The sequence below is a fragment of the Gopherus evgoodei genome, unplaced genomic scaffold (genome assembly GCF_007399415.2).
Source record: "Gopherus evgoodei ecotype Sinaloan lineage unplaced genomic scaffold, rGopEvg1_v1.p scaffold_185_arrow_ctg1, whole genome shotgun sequence".
In the NCBI taxonomy this organism is placed as follows: Eukaryota; Metazoa; Chordata; order Testudines; family Testudinidae; genus Gopherus; species Gopherus evgoodei.
The window spans coordinates 45,489-59,247 of record NW_022059848.1 but is presented as its reverse complement, the minus strand read 5'-3'; the positions used below and the strand labels follow the sequence as shown (position 1 = coordinate 59,247).

General features: G+C 66.5%; 1 protein-coding gene across 3 annotated transcripts in view; it reads left to right on the top strand.

The window, feature by feature from the left end:
- Positions 1-283: 283 nt before the first annotated feature.
- LOC115640049 (amyloid-beta A4 precursor protein-binding family B member 1-like) overlaps positions 284-13,759 on the top strand; it is a 31,315-nt gene continuing 17,839 nt past the window's right edge. For all 3 annotated transcript variants that reach the window (XM_030542928.1, XM_030542927.1, XM_030542926.1), the window contains exon 1: positions 284-836. In XM_030542928.1, the coding sequence (XP_030398788.1) occupies positions 296-836 (541 nt within the window). In that variant the 5' untranslated portion in view covers positions 284-295. The remainder of the gene's footprint in view (positions 837-13,759) is intronic.

The window sequence follows — 13,759 nt, the reverse complement described above, 5'->3', positions numbered from 1 at the left end:
TGGGCAGGGATGGTGTCCCTAGCCTCTGTTCGCCAGAAGCTGGGAATGGGTGACTGGGGATGGATCACTTGGTGACTCCCTGTTAGCTTCACACCCTCTGGGGCACCTGGCATTGGCCACTGTCGGTAGACAGATACTGGGCTAGTTGGACCTTTGGTCTGACCCGGCATGGCCATTCTTGTGTTGTTAAAGATGTCCCCTGGCTGGCTGCACCCTGGGGCCAGGCCGAGCCCTGTACTCCATGCCGTGCTGGTCTTCACGCCAGTGTCTCTCCCTTCTCAGGGTACCCGGGGCCATGTCATGGCCGCTGAGCCAGAGGAGCGACTTGGCCAATGACAACAGCTGCCCAGGGCTGAGTTTGGTGCTGCGGGTGCCACACAGTGAGCTTCTGAACGGCACGCTGCCGTGCCAAGCCTCGCCCCCAGAGCACCTCCCCTGCACCTGCCGTGCTCAGCAGGGTGCCCTGGGGCCAGGACCGCCATCTAGGGAGGAGCCCGCCAATGTCAAGTGGGTGAAGGACGGGCAGAACCAGCTGCGCCAGGCGGCCGAGCAGGACCAGAACCGCAATGAGCTTGGCCCCCTCGCCACGGTGCTGCTCAGTGACCTGCCGCGGGGGGGCCCGGAGGAGGAGGAGGAGGAGGATGGTGACTCCACCCCAGTACAGAGTGACCCCATCACGGCCGAGTCAGAGCAGAGCTTGGAGCGCGGGTCCCGCGAGCACGGCAAGAGTGCCAGCCTGCTCTTCGGCCCACGGGCCAGCGCCGCCAGTGACGAGGACTCCAGCTGGGCCACGCTGAGCCAGGGCAGCCCGGCTGGAAGCTCCCCCGATGACACAGGTACGGGCAGGGCCCACGGGCTCACTCAGCTTCTCTGCTGGCCCAGCCCTGGAGAGCAGAACTGTGAAATGCTGCTGGGAGGGCGGAGGTGGACCTGGATGGAGGGGCTGGATGGGGGGCGGAGCTCTGCACTGACGAATCACAGAATCATAGAAGGGACCTCAGGAGGTATCTAGTCCAACCCCCTGCTCAAAGCAGGACCAACCCCAACTAAATCATCCCAGCCAGGGCTTTGTCAAGCAGGGCCTTAAAAACCTCTAAGGAAGGAGATTCCACCACCTCCCTAGGGAACCCATTTCAGAGCTTCACCACCCTCCCTAGGGAACCCATCCCAGTGCTTCACCACCCTCCTAGTGAAAAAGTTTTTCCTAATAGCCAACCTAAACCTCCCCCACTTCAAATTGAGACCATTACTCCTTGTTCTGTCATCTGCTACCACTGAGAACAGTCTAGATCCATCCTCTTTGGAACCCCCTTTCAGGTAGTTAAAAGCAGCTATCAAATCCCCCCTCATTTGTCTCTTCTGCAGACTAAACAATCCCAGTTCCCTCCCCCTCTCCTCATAAGTCATGTGCTCCAGCCCCCTAATCATTTTTGTTGCCCTCTGCTGGACTCTCTCCAGTTTTTCCACATCCTTCTTGTAATGTCGGGCCTAAAACTGGACACAGTACTCCAGATGAGGCCTCACCAATGTCGAATAATGGGGAATAATAACGTCCCTTGATCTGCTGGCAATGCCCCTACTTATACAGCCCAAAATGCTATTAGCCGTCTTGGCAACAAGGGCACACTGTTGACTCATATCTAGCTTCTTGTCCACTGTAACCTCTAGGTCCTTTCTGCAAACTGCTTCCTAGCCATTCGGTCTCTAGTCTGTAACAGTGCATGGAATTCTTCCATTCTAAGTGCAGGACTCTGCACTTGTCCTTGTTGAACCTCATCAGATTTCTTTTGGCCCAATCCTCTAATTTGTTTAGGTCCCTCTGTATCCTATCCCTACCCTCCAGCGTATCTTCCACTCCTCCCAGTTTAGTGTCATCTGCAAACTTGCTGAGAGTGCAGTCCACGCCGTCCTCCAGCTCATTAAGATATTGAACAAAACTGGCCCCAGGACCGACCCTTGGAGCACTCCACTTGGTACCGCTGCCAACTAGACATGGAGCCGTTGATCACTACCCGTTGAGCCCAACGGTCTAGCCAGCTTTCTATCCACCTTATAGTCTATTCATCCAGCCCACACTTCTCTAACTTGCTACCAAGAATACTGTGGGTGTATAACAGCGTTTAAAAGAGAACTGGATAAATTCATGATGGTTAAGTCCATAAATGGCTATTAGCCGGGATGGGTAAGGAAGGGTGTCCCTAGCCTCTGTTTGTCAGAGGGTGGAGATGGATGGCAGGAGAGAGATCACTTGATCATTGCCTGTTAGGTTCACTCCCTCTGGGGCACCTGGCATTGGCCACTGTCGGTAGACAGATACTGGGCTGGATTGACCTTTGGTCTGACCCAGTACAGCCATTCTTATGGGAGACCGTATCAAAAGCTTTGCTAAAGTCAAGGAATAACACATCCACTGCTTTGCCCTCATCCACAGACCCAGTTATCTCCTCATAGAAGGCAAGTAAGTTAGGATGGAGAGGGGCATGGATGGATCAATGGGGGTGTCCCAGCCAGGCCCTTTGGGGGTGACCCTTATACTGGGCCGGGCCCCAGGCCCCCGTAGCTCACAGGGGCCGGCCTGCAGCCTCCGAGGCTGGGCTTAGGGCACCAGCGTCCAGTCTCTGTCCGGGGCTCCCTGCTGCGAATCTGACCGGGACGCCAGCAGGTCCCACTGAGCAGTCACCTGGCTACTGGCTGCCAGGCCGTGGCTGGCTGGGGGGCTAAGCCGAAGCTAACAGCGCAGCCGGTGCCAGGCTGGGGGTCCAGGAGCAGCTGCTGTCAAGGCCTCTGTCCCTGTTGTTAGTCTCAGGAGGGGCCAGGGAAGAGCCCGACTGCCTGGCGATCGCGAGGCGGCAGGGCTGGGGCAGGTCAGAGGTGACAGCAGCAGGTGTGTCGGGGATTTCACCCCACACCAGAACGCTGTAAAATGAACGTGATCCTACTGAAGGGGGGCGGGAAGGGGGAAACACTGACTGGTCAGTCCCCGAATGGAGACATCACTGGGGGGTTGGTTACTTGGGTCCCGCAGGGATCGGCCCTTGGCCCTGCGCTAGTAACATCTTTCTCAGCCACCTGCAGGAAAACCCCAGTGGGGTTTGCAGGTGACTGGGACATTAGGGGAGGGGTGAATAGGGCCAGAGCACCGTGACACCGAGGGTGGCTCTCTCTCTCCGGGGTTCAGCCCTCTGTCCCCCTGCCACCAGCACGTCTGGCTCTGCTGGGGGCCCCGGCCCCACTCGGAGTGATGTCTGGCAGGACTCTGGGGCAGCATCTCCCCTCAGGGCACCTGTCCCAGGGCAAGGATCCTGCTCCGCTTCGGCACCTCCTGGGTCTGACCTGGGAGCGTTCAGCCCCCTACTCACCCCGTGAGCTCCCCACAGCGAGTCCCCCTGGGTGGGACCCCTGGGGGAGCCTCACCCCCAAAGGGTCCTGCCCCCCACGCTGCAGCCAGCCGTGACTCCCAGCCTGCGTGTGACACAGACGGGTTATTATCGTGGGGAGCCCAGAGTAGAACAGAGCTTGGCAGCACCGAGATCAGGGATCTTCGGCAAAGTCCATGGGGGGGCGAGAGCACTGGGCCCTCGCCCCTGAGTCCCCAACCAGGAGACTGACTCACTTCCAGCTGCCCGGCGTCCATCACAGCCATTGCCCTCCTCTGTCCTTTGTCCCTTTCGGGGTCTAGCAGGTCACCTGGCCTGCACCAACACCCCCAGCTGCTCCTTGCAGAGGAGGGGACCCAGCCAGCAGCTGCCAGGCTACGAGTTGTTCTCTGCAGCCCGTCAGCAGTTGCACCTGCTCTCTAGGGGTGTCTGCAACAAACACACCCCCTTGAGTAACACGTGGGGAAACTGAGGCACACACAGTGTTCATACAAAACAGTCTCACTTTGTCACAGTGACACCACCTCCCCCACCCAGGATCCTGCTCTGCCCCAGAGCAGCTTTTAATCTTTTACGTTACCTGTATAGCAATGCAAAGCACAGAGGGAAATTGAGGCACTCATAAAGATGTTACCAAAATTCCCACTTCATCCCAGGGGGTGGAGCTTTGGGTGCCCAAGGAAGGGACAGAGCTCCCAGCCCCTCCCCCATGTTATAACCACTAGACACCACTGTCTTCCCAGAGCCGGTGAGAGAACCCAGGGATCCTGGCTCCCAGCCCCACTGCATCTGTCCAGCTAGGCCCTGCTGCAGGGAGCCATGGTCCCTGGGTCCCCTCTGTCTGGAGGGGTCCCTGTCCACGGCATGAAAACAAGCCCCAGCCAGCCACTGGGGGCTGGACACTGGTGAAGGGGGCACAGTGCAGGATGTGGGGCACACAGGGATGGGGGGACAGGTGGGGGCAGCAGGCAGGTGGCTTAGCTGGTGCCCATGTCCTGCCCTGCTCCAGCCTGCTGCAGTCTGTGACTTTGTGGGGCTGGGCCCTTCCCCATGGCCCCCCCGGACTCCTCTCAATGTGCCTGGAGTGGGGCCGGTTCTGGGGTGGGCACTGGTAGCCCCACGTTACAGCACAGAGCCAGTGGCAGCCTATTGTTTAGCAACTGTCTCTGCTGGAAACAGCACCTCCCTGCTGTCCCTCACCCTCTCCCGGCAGGCCCCCCACCAGGGTACCACCACACTTCTGCATCCTGCCCCTCCTGCACAGACCCCTTGCCCCCCACATCCTGCTGCCCCCCCATACAGTCTGCCTTCTCCATAGCTCCCACTGCCCCATCAGTGCTGGGGGGTGCTGGGCCTGGCATGGAGCGGGGGGACCTGGGGCCGCAGCACCCACAGTAGGAGCCGGGGCCCTGGCAGACTCTGGCCAGTTTCACTAGAGGAGTTGCCTCGCTGAGCTGTGTCAGGACTCCTGAGTCTGTCCCAGGTCAGACAGGAGCCATGGACTTTACCCCCGATAACGATGCTGCCTTTGGTGGGACGCTTCTGAGAGCATCAGTTCAGGACAAATTGCTCAGAGCACGGCAGTCACAGCCCCAGGCTGGTGGTTTTCCACCTCTAAGGCACCAAACCAGCCAGACAGAGAGGACTTTGGTCTCACCCCACCGGCTAACCACAAGTCACACAAACAATTTCCTTAGACACTCCAGTATCCCAGTATCAACACCAGTGCCACCCGTCCTGGGGATGAATGGTTATGAAAACCAACACCCCAGTAAAAGAACAAGGTTCTCTCAATCCCAAAGGACCAAGCCCCAGACCCAGGTCAATATACACATCAGATCTTACCCACAAATCACGCTGTTGCCAATCCTTTAGAATCTAAAATCTAAAGGTTTATTCATGAAGGGAAAAAGATAGAGATGAGAGCTAGAATTGGTTAAATGGAATCAATTCCATACAGGGATGGCAAAGTTCTTAGTTTAGGCTTGTAGCAGTGATGGAGTAAACTGCAGGGTCAAATCAAGTCTCTGGAGAACATCCCCCGCTGTGGTGGGTCATCAGTCCCTTGTGCAGAGCTTCTGTTTGTAGCAAAGTCCCTCCAGAGTCAGAAGCAGGACTGAAGACAAGATGGAGGGGTTTCCAGGGCCTTTTATATCCTCTGCCCGTGGAAGGACGCCCCGTCCGTTCTTACTGTGGAAAATCACAGCAGCAAGATGGAGTCTGGCATCACACGGGCAAGTCACATGTCCCTGCATGACTCAGTTTACAGGCCAACACCATTGTTCACATGTTACTTTGAAGGTTCCCAGGACAGCTCAGATGATACAAGTACAGAGCCAATATTCATAACCCCAGCTGCAAAATGACACACCCCTACAGACTAGAGTCTGAACCAGCGAACCCTAACCTTGCCGTAGACACCTCACTCGACAACCTTTGTACACTGTTTGCTGATCTGTACCGTCACAGGTAATGTCAATAACGTCCCATGGGGGAGCCCGGGGCTGGGCTAGCAGGGGCTGTGAGTCAGGAGTGAGGGGCACTGACAGGGCTTCGGGGAGCCCAGCGCTGGGGTGGCAGATACTGTGTGGGTGCAGAAGTAGTTCCATAAGAATGGCCAGACTGGGTCAGCCCGATGGTCAGTCTAGCCCAGTGTCCTGTCGGCCGACAGTGGCCAGTGCCAGGTGCCCCTGAAGAAATGAATAGAATAGGGAATCAGAGACCAGGGATACCTCCGGGAGCTGGGCCAGCCTGTCCCCCCCCCCAGCACAGAGACCCCGGGCCGGCCTGTCCCCCCCAGCACGGAGCCCCGAGCCAGCCTGTCCCCTGCCAGCACAGAGCCCCTGGGCCAGCCTGTCCCCCCATAGCATGGAGCCCCTGAGCTGGCCTGTCCCCCCCCAGCACGGAGACCCTGGGCCGGCCTGTCCCCCCACCACCCACAGCACGGAGTCCCTGGGCTGGCCTGTCTACCCCCCCAGCACAGAGCCCCCGGGCCGGCCTGTCCCTTCCCCTAGCACAGCGCTCCCGGGCCAGCCTGTCCCCCGCCAGCACGGAGCCCCTGGGCCGGCCTGTCCCCCCCCCCACAGCATGTCCCCCCATAACACAGAGCCCCCAGGCCGGCCTGTCCCCCCCCAGAGAACAGAGTCCCCGGGCTGGCCTGTCCCCTCCCCCAGCACAGAGCCCCTGGGCCGGGCTGTCCCCCCCAGCACAGAGCCCCTGGGCAGCCTGTTCCCTCCCCCAGCATGGAGCCCCCAGGCCGGCCTGTCACCCCAACAGCACGAAGCCCCCGGGCTGGCCTGTCCCCCCCCAGAGAACAGAGCCCCCAGGCTGGCCTGTCCCCCCACAGCACGGAGCCCCCAGGCTGGCCTGTCCCCCCATAACACAGAGCCTCCAGGCCGGCCTGTCCCCCCCCAGAGAACAGAGTCCCCGGGCCGGCCTGTCCCCTCCCCCAGCACAGAGCCCCTGGGCCGGGCTGTCCCCCCCCCAGCACAGAGCCCCTGGGCAGCCTGTTCCCTCCCCCAGCATGGAGCCCCCAGGCCGGCCTGTCCCCCCCAGAGAACTGAGTCCCCTGGCCGGCCTGTCCCCTTCCCCCAGCACAGAGCCCCTGGGCCAGGCTGTCCCCCCACAGCACAGAGCCCCTGGGGCAGCCTGTTCCCTCCCCCAGCATGGAGCCACCAGGCCGGCCTGTCCCCCCCCACAGCACGGAGCCCCCAGGCTGGCATGTCCCCCCCAGAACACAGAGCCCCTGGGCCGGCCTGTCCCCCCCAGCACGGAGCCCCCAGGCCGGCCTGTCACCCCAACAGCACGAAGCCCCCGGGCTGGCCTGTCCCCCCCCACAGCACAGAGCCCCCAGGCTGGCCTGTCCCCCCACAGCACGGAGCCCCCAGGCTGGCCTGTCCCCCCATAACACAGAGCCCCCAGGCCGGCCTGTCCCCCCCCAGAGAACAGAGTCCCCGGGCCGGCCTGTCCCCTCCCCCAGCACAGAGCCCCTGGGCCGGGCTGTCCCCCCCCAGCACAGAGCCCCTGGGCAGCCTGTTCCCTCCCCCAGCATGGAGCCCCCAGGCCGGCCTGTCCCCCCCCAGAGAACTGAGTCCCCTGGCCGGCCTGTCCCCTCCCCCAGCACAGAGCCCCTGGGCCAGGCTGTCCCCCCACAGCACAGAGCCCCTGGGGCAGCCTGTTCCCTCCCCCAGCATGGAGCCACCAGGCCGGCCTGTCCCCCCCCACAGCACGGAGCCCCCAGGCTGGCATGTCCCCCCCAGAACACAGAGCCCCTGGGCCGGCCTGTCCCCCCCCCAGCACGGAGCCCCCAGGCCGGCCTGTCACCCCAACAGCACGAAGCCCCCGGGCTGGCCTGTCCCTCCCCAGAGAACTGAGTCCCCTGGCCGGCCTGTCCCCTCCCCCAGCACAGAGCCCCTGGGGCAGCCTGTTCCCTCCCCCAGCATGGAGCCCCCGGGCTGGCCTGTCCCCCCCCACAGCACGGAGCCCCCAGGCCGGCCTGTCCCCCCCAGAACACAGAGCCCCTGGGCCGGCCTGTCCCCCCCCCAGCATGGAGCCCCCAGGCTGGCCTGTCCCCCCCAGCGTGGATTCCCCAGGCTGGCCTGTCCCCCCACAGCACGGAGCCCCCAGGCCGGCCTGTCCCCCCCAGAACACAGAGCCCCTGGGCCGGCCTGTCCCCCCCCCAGCACGGAGCCCCCAGGCTGGCCTGTCCCCCCCAGCGTGGATTCCCCAGGCTGGCCTGTCCCCCCACAGCACGGAGCCCCCAGACCGGCCTGTCCCCCCCCACAGCACGGAGCCCCCAGGCCGGCCTGTCCCCCCCAGAACACAGAGCCCCTGGGCCGGCCTGTCCCCCCCAGCACGGAGCCCCCAGGCTGGCCTGTCCCCCCCCCCCAGCGTGGATTCCCCAGGCTGGCCTGTCCCCCCACAGCACGGAGCCCCCAGGCCGGTCTGTCCCCCCCCACAGCACGGAGCCCCTGGGCCGGCCTTTCCCCCCAAGAACACAGAGCCCCTGGGCCGGCCTGTCCCCCCACAGCACGGAGCCCCCAGGCCGGTCTGTCCCCCCCCAGAGCACGGAGCCCCTGGGCCGGCCTGTCCCCCCCAGAACACAGAGCCCCCGGGCCGGCCTGTCCCCCCACAGCACGGAGCCCTTGGGCCGGCCTGTCCCCCCCCAGCACAGAGCCCCTGGGCCGGCCTCTCCCCCTCCCAGCACAGAGCCCCTGGGCCGGCCTCTCCCCCTCCCAGCATAGAGCCCCTGGGCCGGCCTCTCCCCCCACCCCCAGCACAGAGCCCCTGGGCCGGCCTGTCCCCCCCAGCACAGAGCCCCTGGGCCGGCCTCTCCCCCTCCCAGCACAGAGCCCCTGGGCCGGCCTGTCCCCCCCCACAGCACGGAGCCCCCAGGCCGGCCTGTCCCCCCCAGAACACAGAGCCCCTGGGCCAGCCTGTCCCCCCCCAGCACGGAGCCCCCAGGCTGGCCTGTCCCCCCCCCCCCCCAGCGTGGATTCCCCAGGCTGGCCTGTCCCCCCACAGCACGGAGCCCCCAGGCCGGTCTGTCCACCCCCACAGCACGGAGCCCCTGGGCCGGCCTGTCCCCCCCAGAACACAGAGCCCCCGGGCCGGCCTGTCCCCCCTACCCCCCCAGCACAGAGCCCCTGGGCCGGCCTGTCCCCCCCAGCACAGAGCCCCTGGGCCGGCCTCTCCCCCTCCCAGCATGGAGCCCCTGGGCCGGCCTGTCCCTCCCCCCCCAGCACAGAGCCCCTGGGCCGGCCTGTCCCCCCCCCACAGCACGGAGCCCCCAGGCCAGCCTGTCCCCCCCAGAACACAGAGCCCCTGGGCCGGCCTGTCCCCCCCAGCACGGAGCCCCCAGGCTGGCCTGTCCCCCCCCCCCCAGCGTGGATTCCCCAGGCTGGCCTGTCCCCCCACAGCACGGAGCCCCCAGGCCGGTCTGTCCCCCCCCACAGCACGGAGCCCCTGGGCCGGCCTGTCCCCCCCAGCACAGAGCCCCTGGGCCGGCCTGTCCCCCCACAGCACGGAGCCCCTGGGCCGGCCTCTCCCCCCCCGAGCACAGAGCCCCCGGGCCGGCCTGTCCCCCCACAGCACAGAGCCCCTGGGCCGGCCTCTCCCCCCCCCAGCACAGAGCCCCCGGGCCGGCCTGTCCTCCCCAGCACAGAGTCCCCGGGCCGGCCTGTCCCCCCCAGCACAGAGCCCCTGGGCCGGCCTCTCCCCCCCCCCAGCACAGAGTCCCCGGGCCGGCCTGTCCCCCCCAGCACAGAGCCCCTGGGCCGGCCTGTCCCCCCTCCAGCACAGAGCCCCTGGGCCGGCATCTCCCCCCACCCCTAGCACAGAGCCCCCGGGCCGGCCTGTCCCCCCCAGTACAGAGCCCCTGGGCCGGCCTCTCCCCCCCCCAGCACAGAGCCCCTGGGCCGGCCTGTCCCCCCCCAGCACAGAGCCCCTGGGCCGGCCTCTCCCCCCCCCCAGCACAGAGTCCCCGGGCCGGCCTGTCCCCCCCAGCACAGAGCCCCTGGGCCGGCCTGTCCCCCCCCAGCACAGAGCCCCTGGGCCGGCCTCTTCCCCCCCCCCAGCACAGAGCCCCTGGGCCGGCCTCTCCCCCGCCAGCACAGAGCCCCTGGGCCGGCCTGTCCCCCCCAAGCACAGCCCCCGGACCAGCCTCTCCCCCCCCAGCACAGAGCCCCCGGACCAGCCTGTCCCCCCCCGCACAGAGCCCCCGGGCCTCTCTCCTCCCCCAGCACAGAGCCCCTGGGCCGGCCTGTCCCCCCCCAGCACAGAGCCCCTGGGCCGGCCTCTTCCCCCCCCCCCAGCACAGAGCCCCTGGGCCAGCCTCTCCCCCGCCAGCACAGAGCCCCTGGGCCGGCCTGTCCCCCCCAAGCACAGCCCCCGGACCAGCCTCTCCCCCCCCAGCACAGAGCCCCCGGACCAGCCTGTCCCCCCCAGCACAGAGCCCCCGGGCCTCTCTCCTCCCCCAGCACAGAGCCCCTGGGCCGGCCTGTCCCCCCCCAGCACAGAGCCCCTGGGCCAGCCTGTCCCCCCCCAGCACAGAGCCCCCGGGCCGGCCTCTCTCCCCCCCCCCAGCACAGAGCCCCCGGACAAGCCTGTCCCCCCCCAGCACAGAGCCCCTGGGCCGGCCTGTCCCCCCCCAGCACAGCCCCCGGACCAGCCTCTCCCCCCCCAGCACAGAGCCCCCGGGCTGGCCTTTCCCCCCCCCAGCACAGAGCCCCCGGACCAGCCTGTCCGCCCCCCAGCACAGAGCCCCCGGACAAGCCTGTCCCCCCCCAGCACAGAGCCCCCGGGCCGGCCTCTCTCCCCCCCCCAGCACAGAGCCCCCGGACCAGCCTGTCCCTTCAGAACACAGAGCCCCCAGCGCAAGCCAGCTGATGCTCCATTGCCCCCAACGCGACCCAGACACACCCCCCCCACAGCTCAGTTGGAGGGGGGCAGGGGGATGTGGAGCCCAGCTCCATGCAGCCTGCAGGGCCCCCGCCCCGGGGGAGGCAGCCGGGGGGCTCTGGGGCGGGCAGAGCTGGTGGCAGAGCCTGGCACAAGGCTGGTTACGCCGCGCTCGGCCAGCTGTGCCCACGGGAGCGGGTGGCACCGGCTGCCAGCGCCGCGTACAGCTCGGATTCCTGCCCGGCCGTGCTGGCTGGCTGCTCGCCCGCGAGGGAGCCGGGAGTCGGGCACAGCCGGGCCCTGGGGGTGCCCACGGAGCTGCCCTCCTGCCCCAGCAGCGGAGGAGCCCCAGGCTGGGTGAGCTCTCGGGGGCTGCGTCACGGGGCCTGGCAGCCGCTGGCAGAGCAGGGCCGAGCTCAGGGTGCAGCCGGGTGCAGGGTTTGTTTGCTGCTGCTTTGGGGCCAGGGCCCAGGGCTCGGACATGGGCCACGGGCTGGATGCAGGGCTGGGGTTGGCCGGGGCGCCCGGTGTGACCCTCGGGCCGGTGGGGTCCCCCTGGGCAGAGGGGAGGGGGATCGGGCACTCTTCCCCCCATGTCTGTCTGGGTGTGCAGGGACCGTCCATGCAGACGGTACAGCGCAAGGGGCCTCGGCCGGGGGGGTCTGTGGGGTGTCTGGTATGTTGGGGCCCTGAGCTCACTGACGGGGTGTGGGGGTGTCTGTGCTGCCTAAGCATAATGGAGCATTGGCTGGTTTGTGCTGGGGGCTCTGTGCTGTGGGGGGACAGGCCGGACCGGGGGCTCCATGCTCAGCGGGACAGGCCAGTCCAGGGGTTCTGTGCTGTGGGGGGACAGGCCGGCTTAGGGGCTCCATGCTCGGGGACAGGCTGGTCCAGGGTTCTGTGCTGGGGGGGCGACAGGCCGGCCCCGGGCGCTCCATGCTCAGGGGGACAGGCCGGTCCGGGGTTCTGTGCTGGGGGGGGACAGGCCGGCCCGGGGGCTCCATGCTCAGGGGGACAGGCCAGTCCGGGGGTTCTGTGCTGTGGGGGGACAGGCCAGCCCAGGGGCTTTGTGCTGTGGGGGGACAGGCAGGCCTGGGGGCTCCATGCTCAGTGGGGGGGAACAGGCCAGCCTGGGGGCTCTGCGCTGTGAGGGGGACAGGCTGGCCCCGGGACTCCGTGCTGGGGCGGGGGACAGGCTGGCCCCGGGGCTCCGTGCTCGGCGGGGGGGGAACAGGTCAACCCAGGGGCTCTGTGCTGTGGGGGAGACAGGCTGGTCCGGGGGCTCTGTGCTGTGGCGGGACAGGCCAGCTTAGGGGCTCCATGCTCAGGGGGACAGGCTGGTCTGGGGTTCTGTGCTGGGGGGGCGACAGGCCGGCCCGGGGGCTCCATGCTCAGGGGGACAGGCTGGTCCGGGGTGCTGTGCTGGGGGGGCGACAGGCTGGCCTAGGGGCTCCACGCTCAGGGGGGCATGCTGGTCCGGGGGTTCTGTGCTCTGAGAGGACAGGCTGGTCTGGGGGCCCTGTGCTATGGGGGGACAGAACAACCCGGGGGCTCTGTGCTGGGATGGGGGACAGGCCGGCCCGGGGGCTCCATGCTCAGGGGGACAGGCCAGTCTGGGGGCTCTGTGCTGTGGGGGGAGGGGACAGGCCAGCCCAGGGGCTCCGTGTTGTGTGGGACAGCCTGGCCCAGGGGCCCTGTGCTGTGTGTGTGGGGGGGACAGGCGGGCCAGAGGGCCCTGTGCTGTGTGTGGGGGGGACAGGCGGGCCAGAGGGCCCTGTGCTGTGGGGGTGTCAGGGACTCTAACCCAGACGACAAAGTTTGGTGTCTGACCGCGAGAGAGACAGGCAACACCAGCAAGGGCCGATCAAAAGCTCTTTATTGACAAGTGCACGATCAACAGAGAGCAGCTCGTCTCCCGAGAGAACCAGCCTGCTCCTTCCATCTCAGTATGAGCCTAGATAGACAGCTCCGTCACGCCATCAATTATTGGCCGGAGCAAGGCACCCCTTCTTCCAAGAGCTGGACACCAGACGCCTTCGGTGTACGTGGTTTGCAGCGTTGGGTGATTAACGATGTCGGAGCAAGCAGCAGAAGTCAGGAATGCAGGGGGGGTTCAAACAGACGGAGAACTGAAGCAAGGAGTGAAACCAGGAGGCCGGGATTTCTTATCGCTTCTGCAGAGGAACTGTTCCTCGCAGCGCACAGCTGGCACTAGGCCAGCGCTCCCGTAGCTCACTTTTCCCAGCGCGTGTGAGACACGCTGCTGCTGCTGCTTCTCAGTGTTTTCCACTCGGGGGGGACCCACAAGCTCTGCTAGCCGGACTTTGCTCAGCTCGGCATGCCTGCTTTTGTCGGCAGTATCTTTATTCAGGCCTAACGGGGGGGCAGGCCGGCCCAAGGGCTCCGTGTTGGGGGGGGGAACAGGCCGACCCGGGGGCTCTGTGTTGCGGGGGGGTGGGGGACAGGCCAGCCCAGGGGCTCCATGTTGTGGCGGGGGGGGGGGACAGGCCGGCCCAAGGGCTCCGTGTTGTGGCGGGGGGGGACAGGCCAGCCCAAGGGCTCCGTGTTGTGTGTGGGGGGCACAGGCCGACCCAGGGGCTCCGTGTTGTGGGGGGAACAGGCCAACCCAGGGGCTCTGTGTTGGGGGGGGTGGGGGACAGGCCGGCCCAAGGGCTCCGTGTTGTGTGTGGGGGGAACAGGCCAACCCAGGGGCTCCGTGTTGGGGGGGGGGGACAGGCCGACCCAGGGGCTCCGTGTTGTGTGTGGGGGGAACAGGCCGACCCAGGGGCTCTGTGCTGTGGGGGGAACAGGCCGACCCAGGGGCTCTGTGTTGAGGGGGGTGGGGGACAGGCCAGCCCAAGGGCTCCGTGTTGTGGCGGGGGGGGGACAGGCCGGCCCAAGGGCTCCGTGTTGTGGCGGGGGGGGGACAGGCCGGCCCAAGGGCTCCGTGTTGTGGCGGGGGGGGACAGGCCAGCCCAAGGGCT